This window comes from Malaclemys terrapin, chromosome 4 (genome assembly GCF_027887155.1).
Source record: "Malaclemys terrapin pileata isolate rMalTer1 chromosome 4, rMalTer1.hap1, whole genome shotgun sequence".
Classification (NCBI taxonomy): domain Eukaryota; kingdom Metazoa; phylum Chordata; order Testudines; family Emydidae; genus Malaclemys; species Malaclemys terrapin.
This window is the reverse complement of record NC_071508.1, coordinates 107,075,984-107,092,663: the sequence shown is the minus strand read 5'-3', so window position 1 is coordinate 107,092,663 and position 16,680 is coordinate 107,075,984. Positions and strand designations below refer to the sequence as shown.

Sequence of the window (16,680 nt, the reverse complement as noted above, 5' to 3'; positions counted from 1 at the left end):
TGCCCACCCCAATCTAAACCTTAACATTGCATTAATTACACAGAAGTCAGTAAATTCTAAGATAGGAGCTACAGTAAAGGCTACTGTGGAAACTGTGTATATGCATTACAATAGGGCTCTTTGTTACATATCCACACAATGACAATGCAATACACCATAGAAATTATAATAATGGAACTGCCCATTTGTCTGCGCTACTCCTACAATAAAACTGTAATGATTCAATATTTATTATTTGTGTTTAAATTCTACTTTTCCACTACTCTTAAATGTATGTATGTAGCCTTGTGCACTGCTACATCTATAAAGTAAAAATCCTACAATCTTAATATTTAATTAATACAGTAGTTTGCTTTTAGTGTTATTCAAATTCCATTCTTAAGAGGTTCATATCTCAAAGAAATCAGTATCTAAACAATTTAAGAACATGTGAAGTGTGACATAGACTAAATTAGTACACCTTGAAGGGGCTAAATATACCAGTGGGTTATTATGCTAGCTTTTCTATTTGCATACCTTGGTCCTGCTTTGAGCAGGGGGTTGGACTAAATGACCTCTTGAGGTCCCTTCCAACTCTGATATTCTATGATTCTATGATACCTGAGCTCAAATCTTAGTTTGGATCACAAACAGGAATTAATTTAGTATTCTCATCTCATTCTCATTTGTGCACATCATAAAAGCATCACACAACCAGCAGTTTGCTAAGAACAGTAGCCCAAGAACAGAATAGCAGAAGTGATAAAGACTTGGCAATTCTCTGTGCTTGAGATCTTCAACATATATTCCTTGCTATGCGTCCACACAGCTAAAACTCTCACCCAGCCTCACATCAGCTTGTGTATGGATCACTACAATGACCTCTGCTTCAGCCTTGACAAATGCAATCCTCCCCGACTCATATCCATGCAGAATGCTAAGGCAAAGATAATTCTCCCAGCTCAGCACTTTGACAATATCACCTCACTCTCTGCATCCAACCACTGGCTCCCCCTTCTCCATCAAATCACATTATTTGTCTTCAGCTTCAAGGCCCTTCTCAACCTATCCCCTATTATCTCTCATATGCTTTATTAAGATGTCAACTCCCATCTCTGCTCTGTCAGCCTTCACCACCTTACTTCTTGCAAACAAGTACCTTTGTGCTCTCTCCCATGCTATCCCACAAAATTGGGAGCAGCCTCTCGTAAACATCTGTGAAGCTACTTCATTGTGCTCTTTCAAATCCCTCTTTTAATAGGACACCTGCACAAATCTGGACAATGGTTAGGCTCCTGACACACTGAAACTGTTGCCTATTATGCTGGCCAATACAGTCTCATTGTTTCCTTGTGCTCCTGTCTGTATCCATCTGTCTCCTGTCTTATACTAGATTGTAAGCTATTTGGGGCAGGGAGTTTTTGTTCTGGGCTTGTACAGTGCCTAGCACAATAGGGCCAGGATCCGTGACGGGCTCCTAGGTGTTACTGGAACACAAATATAATAGCGGACTTGGGTGCTCTGACAGAGCTGCTATGCTTGCTATAGTACGACTGACCTAAAACAGTGCTACAAGACCTCCTCAGTTTCACATGTACTCAATTCACATACTTAAAGAAAAATGCCAAGAGAAAAAAATAATATGGAAACCAGGGCTGTGCATCAATCTTTTCAATCCATTAGCCTCATCACTTGTTCAGATCAGAAGTCCCCTAAAATTCTATACCAAAGGATGTCCTTACTTTGTTTCAGGTAAAACTTGTCAACTTACACAAGCCTCAGTATAGGACAAAAGATCTAAAATGAGAGTAAAATAAAGATCAGGGAGCTTAAAGAAGCACTGGAAAAGTTGGCAGGCTTTAGTGAGAAATATTTCCATACACACTGCCTCCTAATGCCTTTATTGATCCTATTTTCTTTTGTTGTTGGGTTTTTGGGGGGAGGTTTGCACCTTTATTAAATTCAGTTGAAATATTAAAAAGTGTTCTGCTGAGGGCAGCAACCACCAAAACACAATAACTGAAAACAGCCTGAGGCTGGCTACAAAAGCGAAACTCTGTGAAATGCAAAAAGTAAACAAAGCATGAAGTAGCGAAAGAGCATATTACTTTTGGGTTTTTTTTAAATGTTCACTTTTGGTCATCTCAGATGTCACTAGTAGCAGAGGTAAGGAAATTTGTCTGGTTAAAGACTATTTTTAAGAAGTAATGTCCCTTATATGTAAGATGGCTATATCTCAATACACTTGCCAAGTTAGCACCACAACTTGCTGAAAGCTGAAACTTGTCTGAATTTAAAATGTATCAAACTCATTTGTAACAGACATTATTTACTAAGTGAAGCACAAGAAATTTGGGCCAGTGCAGATATGTTTGAAGTGTTTAAACTTCTGAACAAATGAAGTGATTAATATTCTAGTATAAAATCTGAGACAGGTAAGAACCTAGTAAGCTTCCAATTTCCCCAATGCTATTCATGAGCCTGGATTCTGCAAAACCTTCCATGTGCAGAACTCTTAATGAATTCACTGGGAATTCTACATTGGAGGGCTTGCAAGATAAGGCCTGTGAATCAGGTATCACTTGGGGCCACCACCTCCATGATGCTGCTGCCCCCTGTTGTAAAAGATTAAAAAAAATTGACAAGACACACTATCTCACCAGCCAGTCATCATTAAACCAAAGCCACATACTAAAACTACATTGACTTCACTTGCACACCCTCACCCAGGTACACTGTACACAGCTAGTTTTGCCAGAAAAAAGTCTTTGTTCACAACCTAAATGGAATGAAAACAAATTAAAGCTCTATTTGAAAAAAAAATTATGCAAAAGCATAACAGGCATTGTAGTAAATGGTTGTGCTGCTTTGGCAAGCAAGAAAACAAGATGTAAGCTAGGAAGAAATACTGAGCTTCTCACACTTAAACCAAAGTCCAAGAGACATTTTTTGCCCTCAATCCGACCCTACCAACCACTTGAGAGGAACCACTTGCCATCAGATATTAAACTCTACAGAACCATCACCTGTAGGGTTACAAATAAGCCTTGACAAAAGTGGGCAGCCATATTTCAAGTCAATCATGCAGTTACTGAAGCAGTGATTTATGGAAAGAGGTCCAATTTTCTAAAGGTGGGAGGAGAAGCCACAGGAAAGGGCCTTCAAGCTATACATTACAAGGTAAAACAATGTTGTGTCTATATATATTTGACAACTATTTTGAGCCACGGGAAGAGGCAAGTAACGTCTAGAGTTTAGGGGGCTATTATTACCATCGAAATAAACAAAATTTTTGTAGTTATGTAGCATCTTCTACCCAAGACTCTCCAACCAGTTTACAAACATTGATGACCTCAGCCTCACGCCAGTCCTGGGGGACAGGGAATCACTACCCTGTGGTGGCACAGGCGGGGCATTAAGCCGTGGAAAAGTGATTTGCTGAGGACCACCCACAGGAAGCGCTGGAAAAAGAACCCAAGAGTCCTGACTCCCAACCCCTCTGCTTAGGTACGGACCCACGTCACCCCCCGTTGCTCCCCTAGGGGCCGGGAAGCCTCTCTGCGGTGGGCAGCAGCTGCCCCACAAGCCCTCGGAAGAACAGAGAATAGGCTCCGGCCAGTCCCCCATGGGTGGTGTTGGGTCACCGTGGCCCGGCCCGACCCAGCCCAGCCCAGCCCGGCCCCGGCCCCTCCCTTGTACGGGGCGGGGATGAGGGCTCAGGCGGTGCCCAGCCCCTGGGGAAGCCGGTCTCACCTGCTCCTGCTCCATGGCGCGGGGGGCAACGGCGGGTGCGGTCCCGGCTGGGGAGGCGCAGTACAGGGTGATAGCGGAGAGACCCTGCTCCATGCCCCCGCCAGACCACAGAAGCGGCGGCACAGGCCGAGCCAGACTCCGCCGGGCCCTGGGAAGTGAGGTCACGAGCGGCCCCGCCCGCCGCACGCACCCGCGGAGCGCAAGGGCGGGTGGAGAGGCCGTTGCCAAGCAACCGGCTGGGCCTGGCACCTCCTGTGGCGGAGAGTCCCGCAACCCCAGATATTGCCCGGCTGCACAGCCAGGACCCACCCCCCATAGCCGGGCCCCTCCGCCGCCACAGACACCCCCATAACCGCCAGAGACCCACCCCCACAGCCAGGACCCCTGCTGCCACCCCAATAACCAGAAGCAGCCAGACACCCACCTACCCCCAAAGCCAGGACCTCTGCCGCCAGACACCCACCTCCGTAGCCAGGCCACCCACACCCACAGCTGGACCACCTGAAGTCACTACCACCCACCTTCACAGCCAGACCCCTGTATAAGTAGAATACACTTTGATGTGGAATCATATTTTAATTTAGGTTATTACAGCATTGTTATTTATTTTCTGAGCAGATGCCCTTATCCAGGGCAACTTACAGTGCATACGAAGTATTATAGTTAAGCACAAGTACAAAAAATGTTTACAAATAAGAGCAAGAGGTTGTGTTTGTTGTCATCATTGATGTTTGATTGTCCTTAAAACAAAAAAATAAAACTTGATATTTTTAGAACATTAACTCAATACCATGTTCTTGATACAATATGGTAGTAGACTACAAATGCAGAACAGAGCATATGTTTAAAATGTAGAGTGGGTATACTAATGTAATACTGTAGCAATAATAATGAATATACTGTAACTGTTTACTTATCAGAAAAAGCAGGCTGCCCTTGGTCAGATGACACTCCCCATAACAGCAACAGTTGCTTAGGAGGAACATAGCAAATGGGGAACAGATATGTTGCTACTAATGAGCATTTACTGTACCCACTTCCACTCAAAGAGACCAGAACCCCTTGTGACACTGGTAAACCTTGTGCCAGCTCTTGTCAAGTCTATAGGCATCAGCTGAGCACTGACAGACTGTTGACACTCGGTACTTCAAAGTAACACCCTGGAACCTCCATTTTTACCACTGTGATATGATTGTGATATGCAGGGCCAGTGCAAGGAAGCTTTGCGCCCTAGGCGAAACTTCCACCATGCGCGCCCCCCCCCCCCCTCCAGCCCTGCGGCAGCTCCCCGCCCCTCCCACAGCAGCTCCCCCTCCCTCTGCCCTGAGGCGCCCCCAACCCCCGCTGCAGCTCCCACCACCCCGGGGAGCCGTGCAGCAGCTCCCCACCCCAGCTCACCTCTGCTCCGCCTCCTCCCTGAGCACGCCGCCCCCGCTCTAATTCTCCTCCCCTCCCAGGCTTGTGGCACCAAACAGCTGATTAGCGCCGCAAGCCTGGGAGGTGGGAGAAGTGGAGCAGCAATGGCGTGCTCGGGGAGGGGGCATAGCAGAGGTGAGCTGAGGTGGGGAGCCCTGCAGCAGTTCCCACCCCCGCCCTGAGGCACCCCTGCGGCAACTCCCCACACCCCCGGCCCAGGGAGCCTTGCGGCACCTCCCCACCCCAGTTCACCTCTGCTCCACCTCCTCCCTGAGCATGCCGCCCCCGCTCTAATTCTCCTCCCAGGCTTGCGGTGCCAAACAGCTGATTGGCGCTGCAAGCCTGGGAGGCAGGAGAAGTGGAGCAGTGACCGCACGCTCGGGGAGGAATGCTGTAAAAAAAATTGGGGGCAGTGCTTTTTGGTGCCCCCAAATCTTGGCGCCCTAGGCAACCGCCTATTTCCCCTTAATAGTAGCACCAGCCCTGAGCCTACAACATTGGTTTGGATCAGGACAGAAAAGCCTGTGAATAAAGAAGAACAAAAGAGTTCTGGGAGGATTAAATGAGTTCTTCTTTCAAGAGAGAGAAGCCGGTGTTATAGAGGGGAACCAGACAGACACAGAAATCCCACTAGCAGTGTCTGAAAAAGTTAGGCCTGCCTAGCTTACAAGTAGGGAATAGTAAGAATTTAGGTAAGATTGACATGGGTGGTTAGACCATTTGTTGTTTTAAAATCTTTTTTCTTTAAAGGCTTTATTCCCACTGCTAAAATAAATACTGTGGTTTTCAGAATGCTGTATGATCATATATACCACTGGTCAGAGACTTCCACAGAGAAGAATCACAGGTGCCAACCTCAGATGGAGATACTGGGTAAGCACTGTTGATACACAGAGTACTGTAGCCCACTGCCCAGTGTAGGAGGGGGGGAGAATTATGTAATTCTGCACCCAGGACTGGTAAAGGTACGAAGCCTGACACCTGAGGGGGAGCATGTAAAGAGACCAGGCAGGCAAAAGAGGTGCAGCTAGCCCTGTAACTGAGACAGGATGGTTTAAGCAAGAGCATAGCTGCTGCAACCACCACTACTACAAAGGCAAGAGAGGCTGGAGAACTCTGACTCCCTATACACACACATACTGTACAGAATTCATGTGTGGGCAGGGGAGAAGAGTACAAGGGCTGTGTTATCTAAATTTAGAGACAGTTATCTTCATTACATGTGGCAAGGACCCCAACTGTAATACAAACCTACATAAGCTTTGTAGAAGGGTACATTGTAAGAGTAAACAAATAAACAAAAATGGAACAACAGCTTGAAATGGTGCAGGAGATAGAAACTTGACAATTTTCTTCAATATCTATAACCTTAGCTGGAAGACTGCATTTCTGCTGGCAATAATGGATAGGATTGTAGAGCATTCAACAACAGAGGTCCATTTAGGTCATAATGATTGGTTGTGAATTCTAAAAAGAGCTATTATCGCCTTTTTAAAGATGTATTATTCCACGGAACCCACTTCTAGTGACCTAGGAGAGTAAAACTGAATTAGTGAAAGAAAGAAAACCCCAAATTATTATATTTACAGCAACTGTGAAGTGCTCCCTAGACTTTCAGATAAGAAAAGTATAAAAATCCCTAGTGTTTTTGTTCAGATAAAACTGAACAGAAACGCTATGATGAGCACTATATAGGAAAATAAAAATGACTTCACCTCTATGTTGCCAGTTTAAATCCTAGTTAGGTTAGTGCTATCAAAAGAAGTATTAGCTATGCTCATGGCTTAAATTCAGCTGGAGCTGTCTGGAGCGGAGCTCTGGTAAATATTTTCAAACCTGCAGGAGCCCCACTGCCTCCTATGGGGCTGAAGCCCTGAGCCCCAGTGCTCCTCTCCCCCTCATGCTAAAGCCCCAAGACTCTCACCCCACAGCTGAAGTCAGGAACCCCGAATGAGGCAGTAGAGGGGGGAGCCTCTGGGAAATAATCTCTGAGAATTTAAGCCCTGGCTATGCTCAGCAGATGGTGTCAGCAGCCAGTTTGCTGCCCCCTGCCAGTACTATAACCGTAGCCCTTGTACAGTAGCATTGTGCCTGGCCTTCCACCAACATGCCCACTAACACAGGAGGTTAGTGTGTTTTAATTTAGCAGTGTATTGAAAGTCCTAATGAAGAGTAGAAAGGCTGCTACTAGGAAATTAAGAATTCAACATCATGCCAAATGCTTGCCTGCACCCAGGCCCTTTAATAGCTGTTTTGTTGCCTACATGAATTAATTATCCAGTTGCTAATGAACAGGTGTCTGTCCACCATTACAACTGCTTCCTGTGTTGGCAATCTCAGCAAAAAGGCTAAAAAATGAATGTCATGGACTGAGTTACTCTTTCATCCTTTGAGATCGAAGCTCACATAAGAGCTGCGTGTACTCTACCCATTTGTAAAGAGAGTGAAAAAGGGAAGTTTACCCGATTGTAATGGTTGTTCAAGATGTCTGATCCCTATCTGTGTTCCACTGTTCGTATGCATGTGCTTCATGCCTGAGTCTGGAAATTCTTGCAAGAAGCATCCGTTGGTCCATGCCTGCACCTTGCTCTCCTCATTCTCTGCTCTGAGGGCATAACAGACAGTGCAGACCAACCGCTTCGCCAGGTCCTTCTCTACCGTGAATCCAGACATAATCCAAAGCAGAGAGGAAGGAGGGAAGGTAGTGGAATACAGATAGGGACCACACATCTGGAAGAACTCCAGTTATAAGAGGGTATGTACATTCTCTCTTCTTTCAGTACTGGTCCCTATGTGTATTCCACAGTGGGTGACTGAGGAGCAGCACTTCAGAGAGGAGGAGTTTGCAAGGATGTAGGTGGTATGACTGCTTGTAGAACTGCTGTCCCAAAGGATGCATCAGTAGAGAAGGCTTGGACCAAGACGTAATGACTTGTAGATGTGTGGATGGAACTCCATCTTGCCGCCTTGCAAATATCAAGCAAGGGTGCCTTGGGAAGCGATGCTACTGAGGCTGCTTGTGCTTTCATAGAGTGAGCCCTTATCCCATGTGGGTGGTCAGGGGGCAGATGTGCCAACTGATAAAGCAGGATACACCTAGCGATTAATTTAGAAATTCTTTGGGAGGAAATAGCTTGTTTTCAGATTCATTCCACAACAGCATTCTCTCATCTGTTTTGTCCTTTGCAGGTAAAATGCCAATGCTCGCCTCACATTGAGGGAATGAAGTCTCTTCTCCTTGCTGGAAGCATGGAGCTTTGGGAACAACACAGGTAAATTGATAATCTGATTTATGTGAAATTCCAAAACCACTTACGGGTCAATTTTGAGTGTAGTCATAGTGAAAGTGTCTTTATGGAATATTGTGTATGGTGGGTCTGCCATTAGGGCACCAAGTTCACCTATCCCTCCTTTTAGGAACCTAGACATTACTCGGTGAGTTGAGTCAGAGTATTGGTGGGTGACCTGTTGATTGCCACCAGGTGAACCTGTAGCAAGCTAAGGGAAAGATCCATCTTGAGGTTAAAGAGGTAATCCAAGATAGTGGGAATACTTGCTGTTTCTGGAGACACGTGATTCTGCTGGGTCCAGAGAGAGAAACTCTTCCATTTGGCTAGATAACATTTTTGGGTGGAGTCCTTTCTGCTATGATTGAGAATGGGTTGTACAGCTTCAGAGCAGGAATGTTTTAGGTTTGACATCCATCCAAATACCAAGCAGTGAGGTGAAGAGCATCCGGGTGAGGTGACTGACCTTGCTGTTCTCTTGAGTCAAGAGATTCAGGAAGAGCTGAATGCTGACGGTTGGATGGGTTGATATTCCTAGGAGATTTGGTAACCAGAACAGCATGGGACATTTGGGCATGATGAGGATGACTTGTGCTCTGTCCTGTCGAATTTTCCGAAGAACCCAAGGTAGCAGTGGAATAGAAGGAAAGGCATAGTCCAAGTGGTTTGTTCAAGGGAGTAGGCAGAGCATTGTCTCTGGAGTACCAGCCTTGGTTTTCTTTGGAGCAATATATGTTGCTTCTCCTGGGAGGCAAACAGATACAAAGTGGGAGTTCCCCACTGAATGAAGATGCTGTTTACCACAGAACAGTGTAACTCCCATTTGTGATTGACAATGAAATGCCTGCTGAGGCTGTCTGCCAGCAAATTCTGAGCTCCTGGGAAGTACACTGCGTTAGGGTGATGTGGTTCCTGATACACCAATTCCATAAGTTGACTGCTTCTATACATAGGGACATGAATCTTACTCCTTCCTACTTGTTTATGTAGAATACAGTTGTCTTATTGTTCCAGAAGATTTATGTGCATTCTAGTTTCTTGGGGCATTTAAGAGCCCTGAGCTGCATGAGCCCCCCAGCTGAATAAGGAGGTGTCTATAATTATCATCTTGTCAGGGACAGCAAAGGAACACCCATGCACATTTGTCCAGGAGCTTTCCAGCAAGTCAGTTGAGACTCTCACTTTGATGGGAATTGTCACTATGGTGTTTGTGCTGTGTTTGCTTCATGTAGCTATTGTTCAAAACCAAGCTTGCAAGCCACAGAGGAGGAGTACAGGGTGGGTAAAAACAATTTGTTTGAAAAAAATTAAAAATCAGATTTAAAAAAAAAAAGTTTTGATGTTTCTATTTAAATTATAATAAATTTTTATTTTAAAAAATAAATCTGTTTAAAATTAAATCTGAATTAACAGAAAACATGTTAAGGTCTAAACTTACTATAATCTCTTATAACATTTAAATAAAAAATAAATATGCTGACTCCATGTGCCTCTATCAAAAACTTTGAGTTAAAGGCTGTTTTTCTATATAAAGGAAGAATCAGGAGAAAAAACTTCTAAGTTTTGAGGTCAAGCTTTGTAAGTATGACATAACTGGTCGTGTACTGTATAAAGGGCTTCTTTTGTTTAATAAAAATAAAGTTTATATTCTGTTTTGTGTGTTTGTTTAAATTTCATTTACCATCCTAATGTAGCTTGATACAAATCATGACTAAAAAGTTATTTTTTTGTAAATAAACAATATATCATTCATGATTTTCTAACGTACTAAAAACATACAATTAATTAATAAGAATCTGAAAATATTAAGCTATATAATTGTGCATAGGGAGATAAGTCCTCACCCTGACTAAGTCTAAGGTTGGTCCTATTAATTCTGTAGTCTACATCGGAATCAGGGTAGACTGTTCCATGTTTACACAGATTCCCAGGGATGCTGGGAGATGGAGCAGTGACAAGGGCCATGTCAGGATTTCTAGGCATGTCCTTCCTGTGAGAAGCCAGTCATCTAAATATGGGAAGATGATGGAGCTGCCCCTTCTGAGCTGTGCTGCTGTTACTGAAAACACTTTAGTGAAGACCTTGGGTTGTGTTGCTAGACAGAATGGGAGTGCCCTGTATTAATAGTGGTTGGAAGCCACCACAAACCTGAGAAATCTTCTGTGGGAAGGGTGAATTATATGAAAGTATGTATCTTTCATATCAAGAGCTGTGAACCATGTGTCCTTTTCCAGAGTTGGTTTTATCAATGCCAGTGTATCCAAGCAGAATTTTTGTTTGCAAATAAAAATATTGAGTTATTGCAGGTTGAGAATGGGTCTCCATCCTCCTCCTTTCTTGGGAACTAGAAAATATTTTGAATACACCCCTTTTCCCTGGTGTTAAAGAGGTATCTGCTCCTGCTCCCCATTGGAGAAGAGATTCTATTTCTTGAAGGAGGGTCAGCTCCTGGGAGTGATTCCCGAAAAGGGCCAGGGAAGGAGGTTTTGGAGGGAAAAGGGAAAGAAACTCAATGGTATAGTTGGAATGGATGATATCCAACACCCACTTGTCCACTGTTATTGCCTTCAAGTTGTAGGAAAAAAGTGCTAGGTGGCATGAAAGGAGACCTGAGGATGAGGTGGGGATGGCATCAATATTGGTTTGCAACTCCCGAGCATCTCATCAAAAGTATCTTTTAAACAGGCTGGTGAGGTTGGGGTTGATGTTGTTGAAGTGGAAAGAGGAGGGTATCATGTTTTTTGCATCTTCTGTCATTTGCGAGGTGCTTCGTAACGGCATGGATTGTAAAATGGCTGCGTCACAGGCCTTGGTTTGCTTATGGCATTTCATCTTTAGGGCCAGTGTATATATACCAGGGAGTGGAAGGTTGTCCTAGAGTCTTTTAGTGAGTGCAAAGACTTACCTGTCTTTTTGTTTAAGACTGGTCTCTAAGGGCAAGTCCTCTACAGTGTTCTGGCCATCACTGGGAAACTGGGAAGAGTATAGCCATGATTCCCAGCCCATCACAATGGCAGTTGCCATTGATCTTGATGCTGTATCGGCTGCATTGATCATTGCCTGTAATGAAGTTCTGGTCACCAGCTTGCCTTCATCAATAAGGCCCTGAAACTGAGCCCTGTCCTGCAGTGGTAATTTGTCTTTCAAATCTAGGAGCTTTGAATAATTTAGAAAATCATATTTAGCCAACAGCGTTTGATAGTCTGCTATTCTAAAATAGAGGCTTGTAGATGTAAATACCTTCCTCCCCAGAAGGTCCAGATATTTGGCCTTTTTATCAATGGGGATGGTTCTTGGGTGTTGCTGCCTGTATTTTTCTGTGGCTGTAATGGAATGCTAAACTGTATTATACTGTTCATCCACTAGGTGAACACATCTGCTGTGTGTGAGGAAGCTCTGTGCCCAGTCCATATCTGGTACAGAAGTACATGACAGTGGTAGCCTGAACAACCAGGGAGTTTGGTGTAGGGTGGGTAAATAAAAACTCTACTCCCTTTGCTGAGACAAAGTAACACTTGTCAGCCCTCTTGGGAATAGGGGCTCATGTTGCCAGTGTATACCAGGAAGCCCTTACTGGTTCCAGTATGTCTTCATTCACTGGAAGTGCTATCTGGCTGGATCTCATGGCTTGAAGGATGTCCAAGAGCTTATGCTGTGTGTCCTAGACCTCTAGAAGGAGATTTGGAGCTCTTCCATCTCCCTCTGTAGCAGCTTCTGGAATTCTGTGGTCATCCAAAGGACATGGTGAAGCGGAGCAGCCACCTCGTCTGGCGATGAGGAGAGATCCATTGGTACCAGCGGAACTGGCTCATTCCCCTTTTCCTCTATGACTTCAGGAGGAAGTATTGATTGCTGTCTTGGAGGGGTGATGTGATGCTCTATTAGATTGCACAGATCCTGCAACTCCTGGTTTGGGTGGATGACGCTGGTTCCAGGAAGCTCTCAATCTCTTGTCTGGACTAAACTCCTTTGGTGGAGGTGATGGTGGTTCCTCCAGTACAGTTGCTTTCCCCAATGACAAGCCAGTGAGATCCAGCTCAATTGGTGGTGCTGTCAGTTCCATTGAAGGAAAGTCCTGGCTAGTAGATAAGATGGGGGCTAGACTTATTTTCCCATATTCCGTGTCTCCTGATGGGGACAAAATCTCCCTGGTAAGGATCGGTCCCAGCAACAGGGGAGATTGCAGATCTGAGAGAACAAAGATGTCCTCCAGAGTGGTGTATATATTTACACACACTGGGGCACACAGGGTCTTGTTTGCCTCTCCCATCAGAGTTGATGTGGGAAGACTCTTGATTGGCAGATCCATTTGGAGTCATTGCAGTACTATCAATATATGAGTCTCCCATCTAGTGCTCTTTCTCATTATTGGTGGTTCTTGGACCCTTGACCTGGATGGTACCACAGGAGGCATTACTGCCCATGCAAAGTCCAGTATCAGGAGAGCCTTGATCCTTTGTGCCTTCTTATCCTACTCCTGAGGCTTAGGACATCTGAAGTCCTTGGAACTTGGGTGCAAAGACTCACCCAACTTGGACAGGCTGAGGGAGGAATTTATCCGCTTCAAAGTGGACTTAAAGGGGGATCTGCTCTTGTACATATGAAAGTATCCCTCACTCTAATGGGGAAACCCCAAAGAACAGTCTCTGGCTTTGCCCTTTCCCGCTTCTGCATCAGATCTTCTGTTAGGAGGTGTGTTCCTCAATGTCTCTGGCCAAGGTACAGGGAGGTCCTCCCAGCCTGAGTCTGACTGAAGCCTCATAGCTTTCTCCAGATGGTACTTTTTAAGCTGGAGTTCTTGCGCCTGTCAGGTCTGGCTGGGGAAAAGGCAACAGATACTGCACTGGGTGGAGATACGCATTTCTCTGAGACAGTAAAGGCGCAGTGCTGGTGGTCATTGCTGACTAAGAAAGAGTGGTGACCGAACAGAGTTTTCAAAGCCTGAAATTCTGGGTATAAGCTAATTCCTGTACCAGGGAGGTGGGAAGTTTCCCCCAGATTAGAGATTCTAACTATTCACTAGTTATCCTAATAAGACTATTAACACCATCTACACTAATGATCTAAAACTATATAAAACTTTGAAATATTTACAGATTTGAAGACAAGGATGCAAAGAAAGGAGAAGCTCCAGCCACTGGAGATTCCAACACAGGCTATGCGGTGGTAAGGAGGAACTGGAGAAGTAATTGGTCTGCTTTGCCCCTTATATGCTTGGAGCAAAGCACGGTGAGAGTAAAGGCACAGGCACAGATCAATGGACACTGCTTGCAAGAGTTCTCCAGTCTAAGGTCCCTGGAGCACATGGATACCCACCATAGAATACATGTAGGGACTAGCACTTGAACTGGATTTGTCAAACCCATCAATCTAAGTCCTTCAATGGATTTTCGCTTCTCTAATAAAAAAATAAGACAAATGTACAAAACATGTACCTAGTCATATTAACTGAGGCTCTAGAATTGGCAAGAAATAAAAGGCTGCAAAAGTTACACTTTTAAAATAAAATTCTTGACGACCTCCAGCTGCCTGCCCCTAGCCAGAATCTTGAGGACACACTCTTGAAATTCTAGATGATTTATCTCCAAGTGTTTATTTTTGGGAGCTGCCTACTTTTAGGTCATTAGGCATTACTGACTAAAATTTTCTCAGGGTGTCTATTATTTGCAAACTCTCAGCTGTCCTGGCCATCTGTTTGAAATCAGTAGAAATATAAAGTTATGTATTTTAACTAACCACATCAGTGACAAGAGGCTTTGTCATTGGTTTTGTGATAAAGATAAAAAAAATCTCTAATCCAGGGGTTCTCAAACTTCATTGTCCTTGGGCTTCAGCTCTAGACAGTGGGGGTTGGGCTTCAGCAAGTCTCAGCCAGCCCTGGCGACCCCATTAAAATGGGGTCCCAACCCAGTTTGAAAACCGCTGTTCTAATCTATGAAAATAAGACAAGATGTTTATAGCAATAGCTGACTATAAAGAGGTAAACCAGTTTTGTACATTACCTACTCACCAACTTAATGTGCTGCTGCCTTGTTCTCTAGTTCTCTCTAGTAGTTCTTTCAATGCACTAGTTACAAGAATCTCCATGAATAGGTGAACTGCAAAACCAAAACATTGGTTTAGGTCTTTTTGCTTCTTTAAAATGTCAGGCCTCCTTTATAAATTAGAAAGAATAGAAATGCTCCTTCTGCAGAATAGGGCAGAGTGCTGAGGGAGGAAGAAGGGGAGGAGAGAGGGTGCAGGGAGGGGCACAATAGGCTCTGCCTGGGGAAGGGGTGTAGGAGTTGCTGCTACTGACTTCTATAGATGCAGCATTTTTACCAAGCTTCCCCATGTCTGGTGTAACTAAGTTTCACAAGAGTATGGCTCTGGACCATGTTCCCACCAAGAGGGTGCATGGAGGAACTCCAGATAGTGGAGCCAGCAACTTAATTTGGCTGTCGAGGCAGCACTGTAGCATTATCCCCTACGCATCTCCCTTTTCCGGATCCATTATTTCACAGGATCCAGTTTTAAATTGCTTTATCATAGAGAAGTCAACGCAAGTCAGACTCAGTATATTCTCATTTGCAGGTCATGTTTATGAACTAAACCAACACTAGATAACTTCCTCTCCCTCCCCCTATAACAAGCTCCCAACAGTCTAAGTGCTTCTTTATAATGGTGAACTACTAGACTTCCCAGAAGGAAGAGGTATCTTTTCATAGCCTACCTACTTATCACTTTTCAGCTCATGTTTTGATGCCATTATTACAAACTCTAATTCCAAAACAAAAGCTTATATTAAAAATAAAAAGACAAGAGATCACCTACATTTCACTACTGAACTAGCAATTTGTGCACAGTGATGTGTATGTCTAGTTGAAGACCAGTTCACATACCCAGTAGGTTAGGAAATGCCTATTGCACATGCTGCTGCAGGAGCTGCTGTAGGAAGATTTCACCAGTGTGTTGACCTGACAATCACTGTCTAGTGGCAGTAACTGAGATTTGAGATAACCATAAAATTGTAAGAAAGCCACAGTTGTGCTCCGAGTTGAAAATAGAAATAAAGAACCATTTGTCTCTGTGGATTGGCCTGTACAGAAGTACAGTGCTTCACTGTTCCTGTTCAATATACCCCTTCTTTGTAAGTTTAATTTTCATTAAGGGCATTCAACTCTAAGTCTAAACTCTTGCATATAAAGTTCTGGTTGAGAAGATGGTTATATGAATCTTCTTCCGTTGCTAAAACAGAAAACATGTTCTCTTTTCAACAGTTTATAGATTACATGGATTTTGATCATTGTTTATAATGAACCAAAGTAGGTAGTTCAAGTAACCTGTTCAATTCCTGTACAGTTATTTGAAAACAGCACCCTTGCAATTGCAGGACTGCTCTCATGTAAAATGGTTACACAAAAGTGTCCATAGTTTTGATACAGGTAGTTTAATTTTTTTTTTTTTTAAGACAAAGGAACAGTTGTACAAGATCTCTCAGAGGGATTACTTAAAAAGGCAAAAATGTAGTGTTTTCAATTGAGGAATTGCATGTCAAGTTTACTAAGATACTACATATCTGATGTATTGAATGTGAACCATGCTGACAATGCCAAGATCATTACTGTAGCTCAAAGTTATAAATAAAAATACTCCTGGGGGAATGCTGCACCACAGCACCTATTTCATGTGTTATGCATATTTTAAATTTTTTTTGCAGAAAATAGCTTCTGCTGAAAAGTTGCTGCAGTTCTGCCTTTTGCCCACCAGAGGGCACTGTGGTGCTAGAACACAGCAGCCACTCCTGGCCAGTCCTAACTAGGATAGGGAAGAAAAAGAGCCTGCAATGCTTTCTTCATAGCACCTGTCAGGCCAGGTCAGGAGACAGGGGATATGGAGAGACAGACAGCATGGGGCTGCTGGGGGGTGGGGTCAGACAAGGGCTCATAAGTGCTAGTGGGGGAGGATAGCCTGGGGCAGGGTCTGAATGGTAGTGGAAGCACAGGGGGCGGAGGGAGGTGCAGGGCTACATGGGCAGAGGGTGGGGGGGGGGTATAGACACACAGGAGGACAGGAGAAGAGGGCTGACTGATGGAGTGCAGGGACACATGGGCAGAGGGGGATGGGGTGCATAGCTATAAGGGAAGAGGGTGTCTGAGTGGGGGTGAAGGGACATGTGGACAGGGGGTACAGGGACACATGGAGACAGGAGCAGATGCACCTTGACTGAATGGGAGAGGCCAGGGGACTGAATGGGTGAAGCTCC

The 16,680-nt window shown here is 44.4% G+C and overlaps 1 protein-coding gene across 2 annotated transcripts in view; it reads right to left on the bottom strand.

The window, feature by feature from the left end:
- LOC128836010 (signal recognition particle 54 kDa protein) overlaps positions 1-16,680 on the bottom strand; it is a 73,627-nt gene that overhangs the window by 30,007 nt on the left and 26,940 nt on the right. Inside the window, exon 1 of one of the 2 annotated variants that reach the window (XM_054025998.1) lies at positions 3,733-3,902. The exons of the other annotated variant lie outside the window; for it this stretch is intronic. Coding sequence (XP_053881973.1) covers positions 3,733-3,825 — 93 coding nt within the window. The 5' untranslated portion in view covers positions 3,826-3,902. Of the gene's footprint in view, positions 1-3,732; positions 3,903-16,680 lie in introns of those variants that run through there. 2 annotated transcript variants of the gene reach the window in all.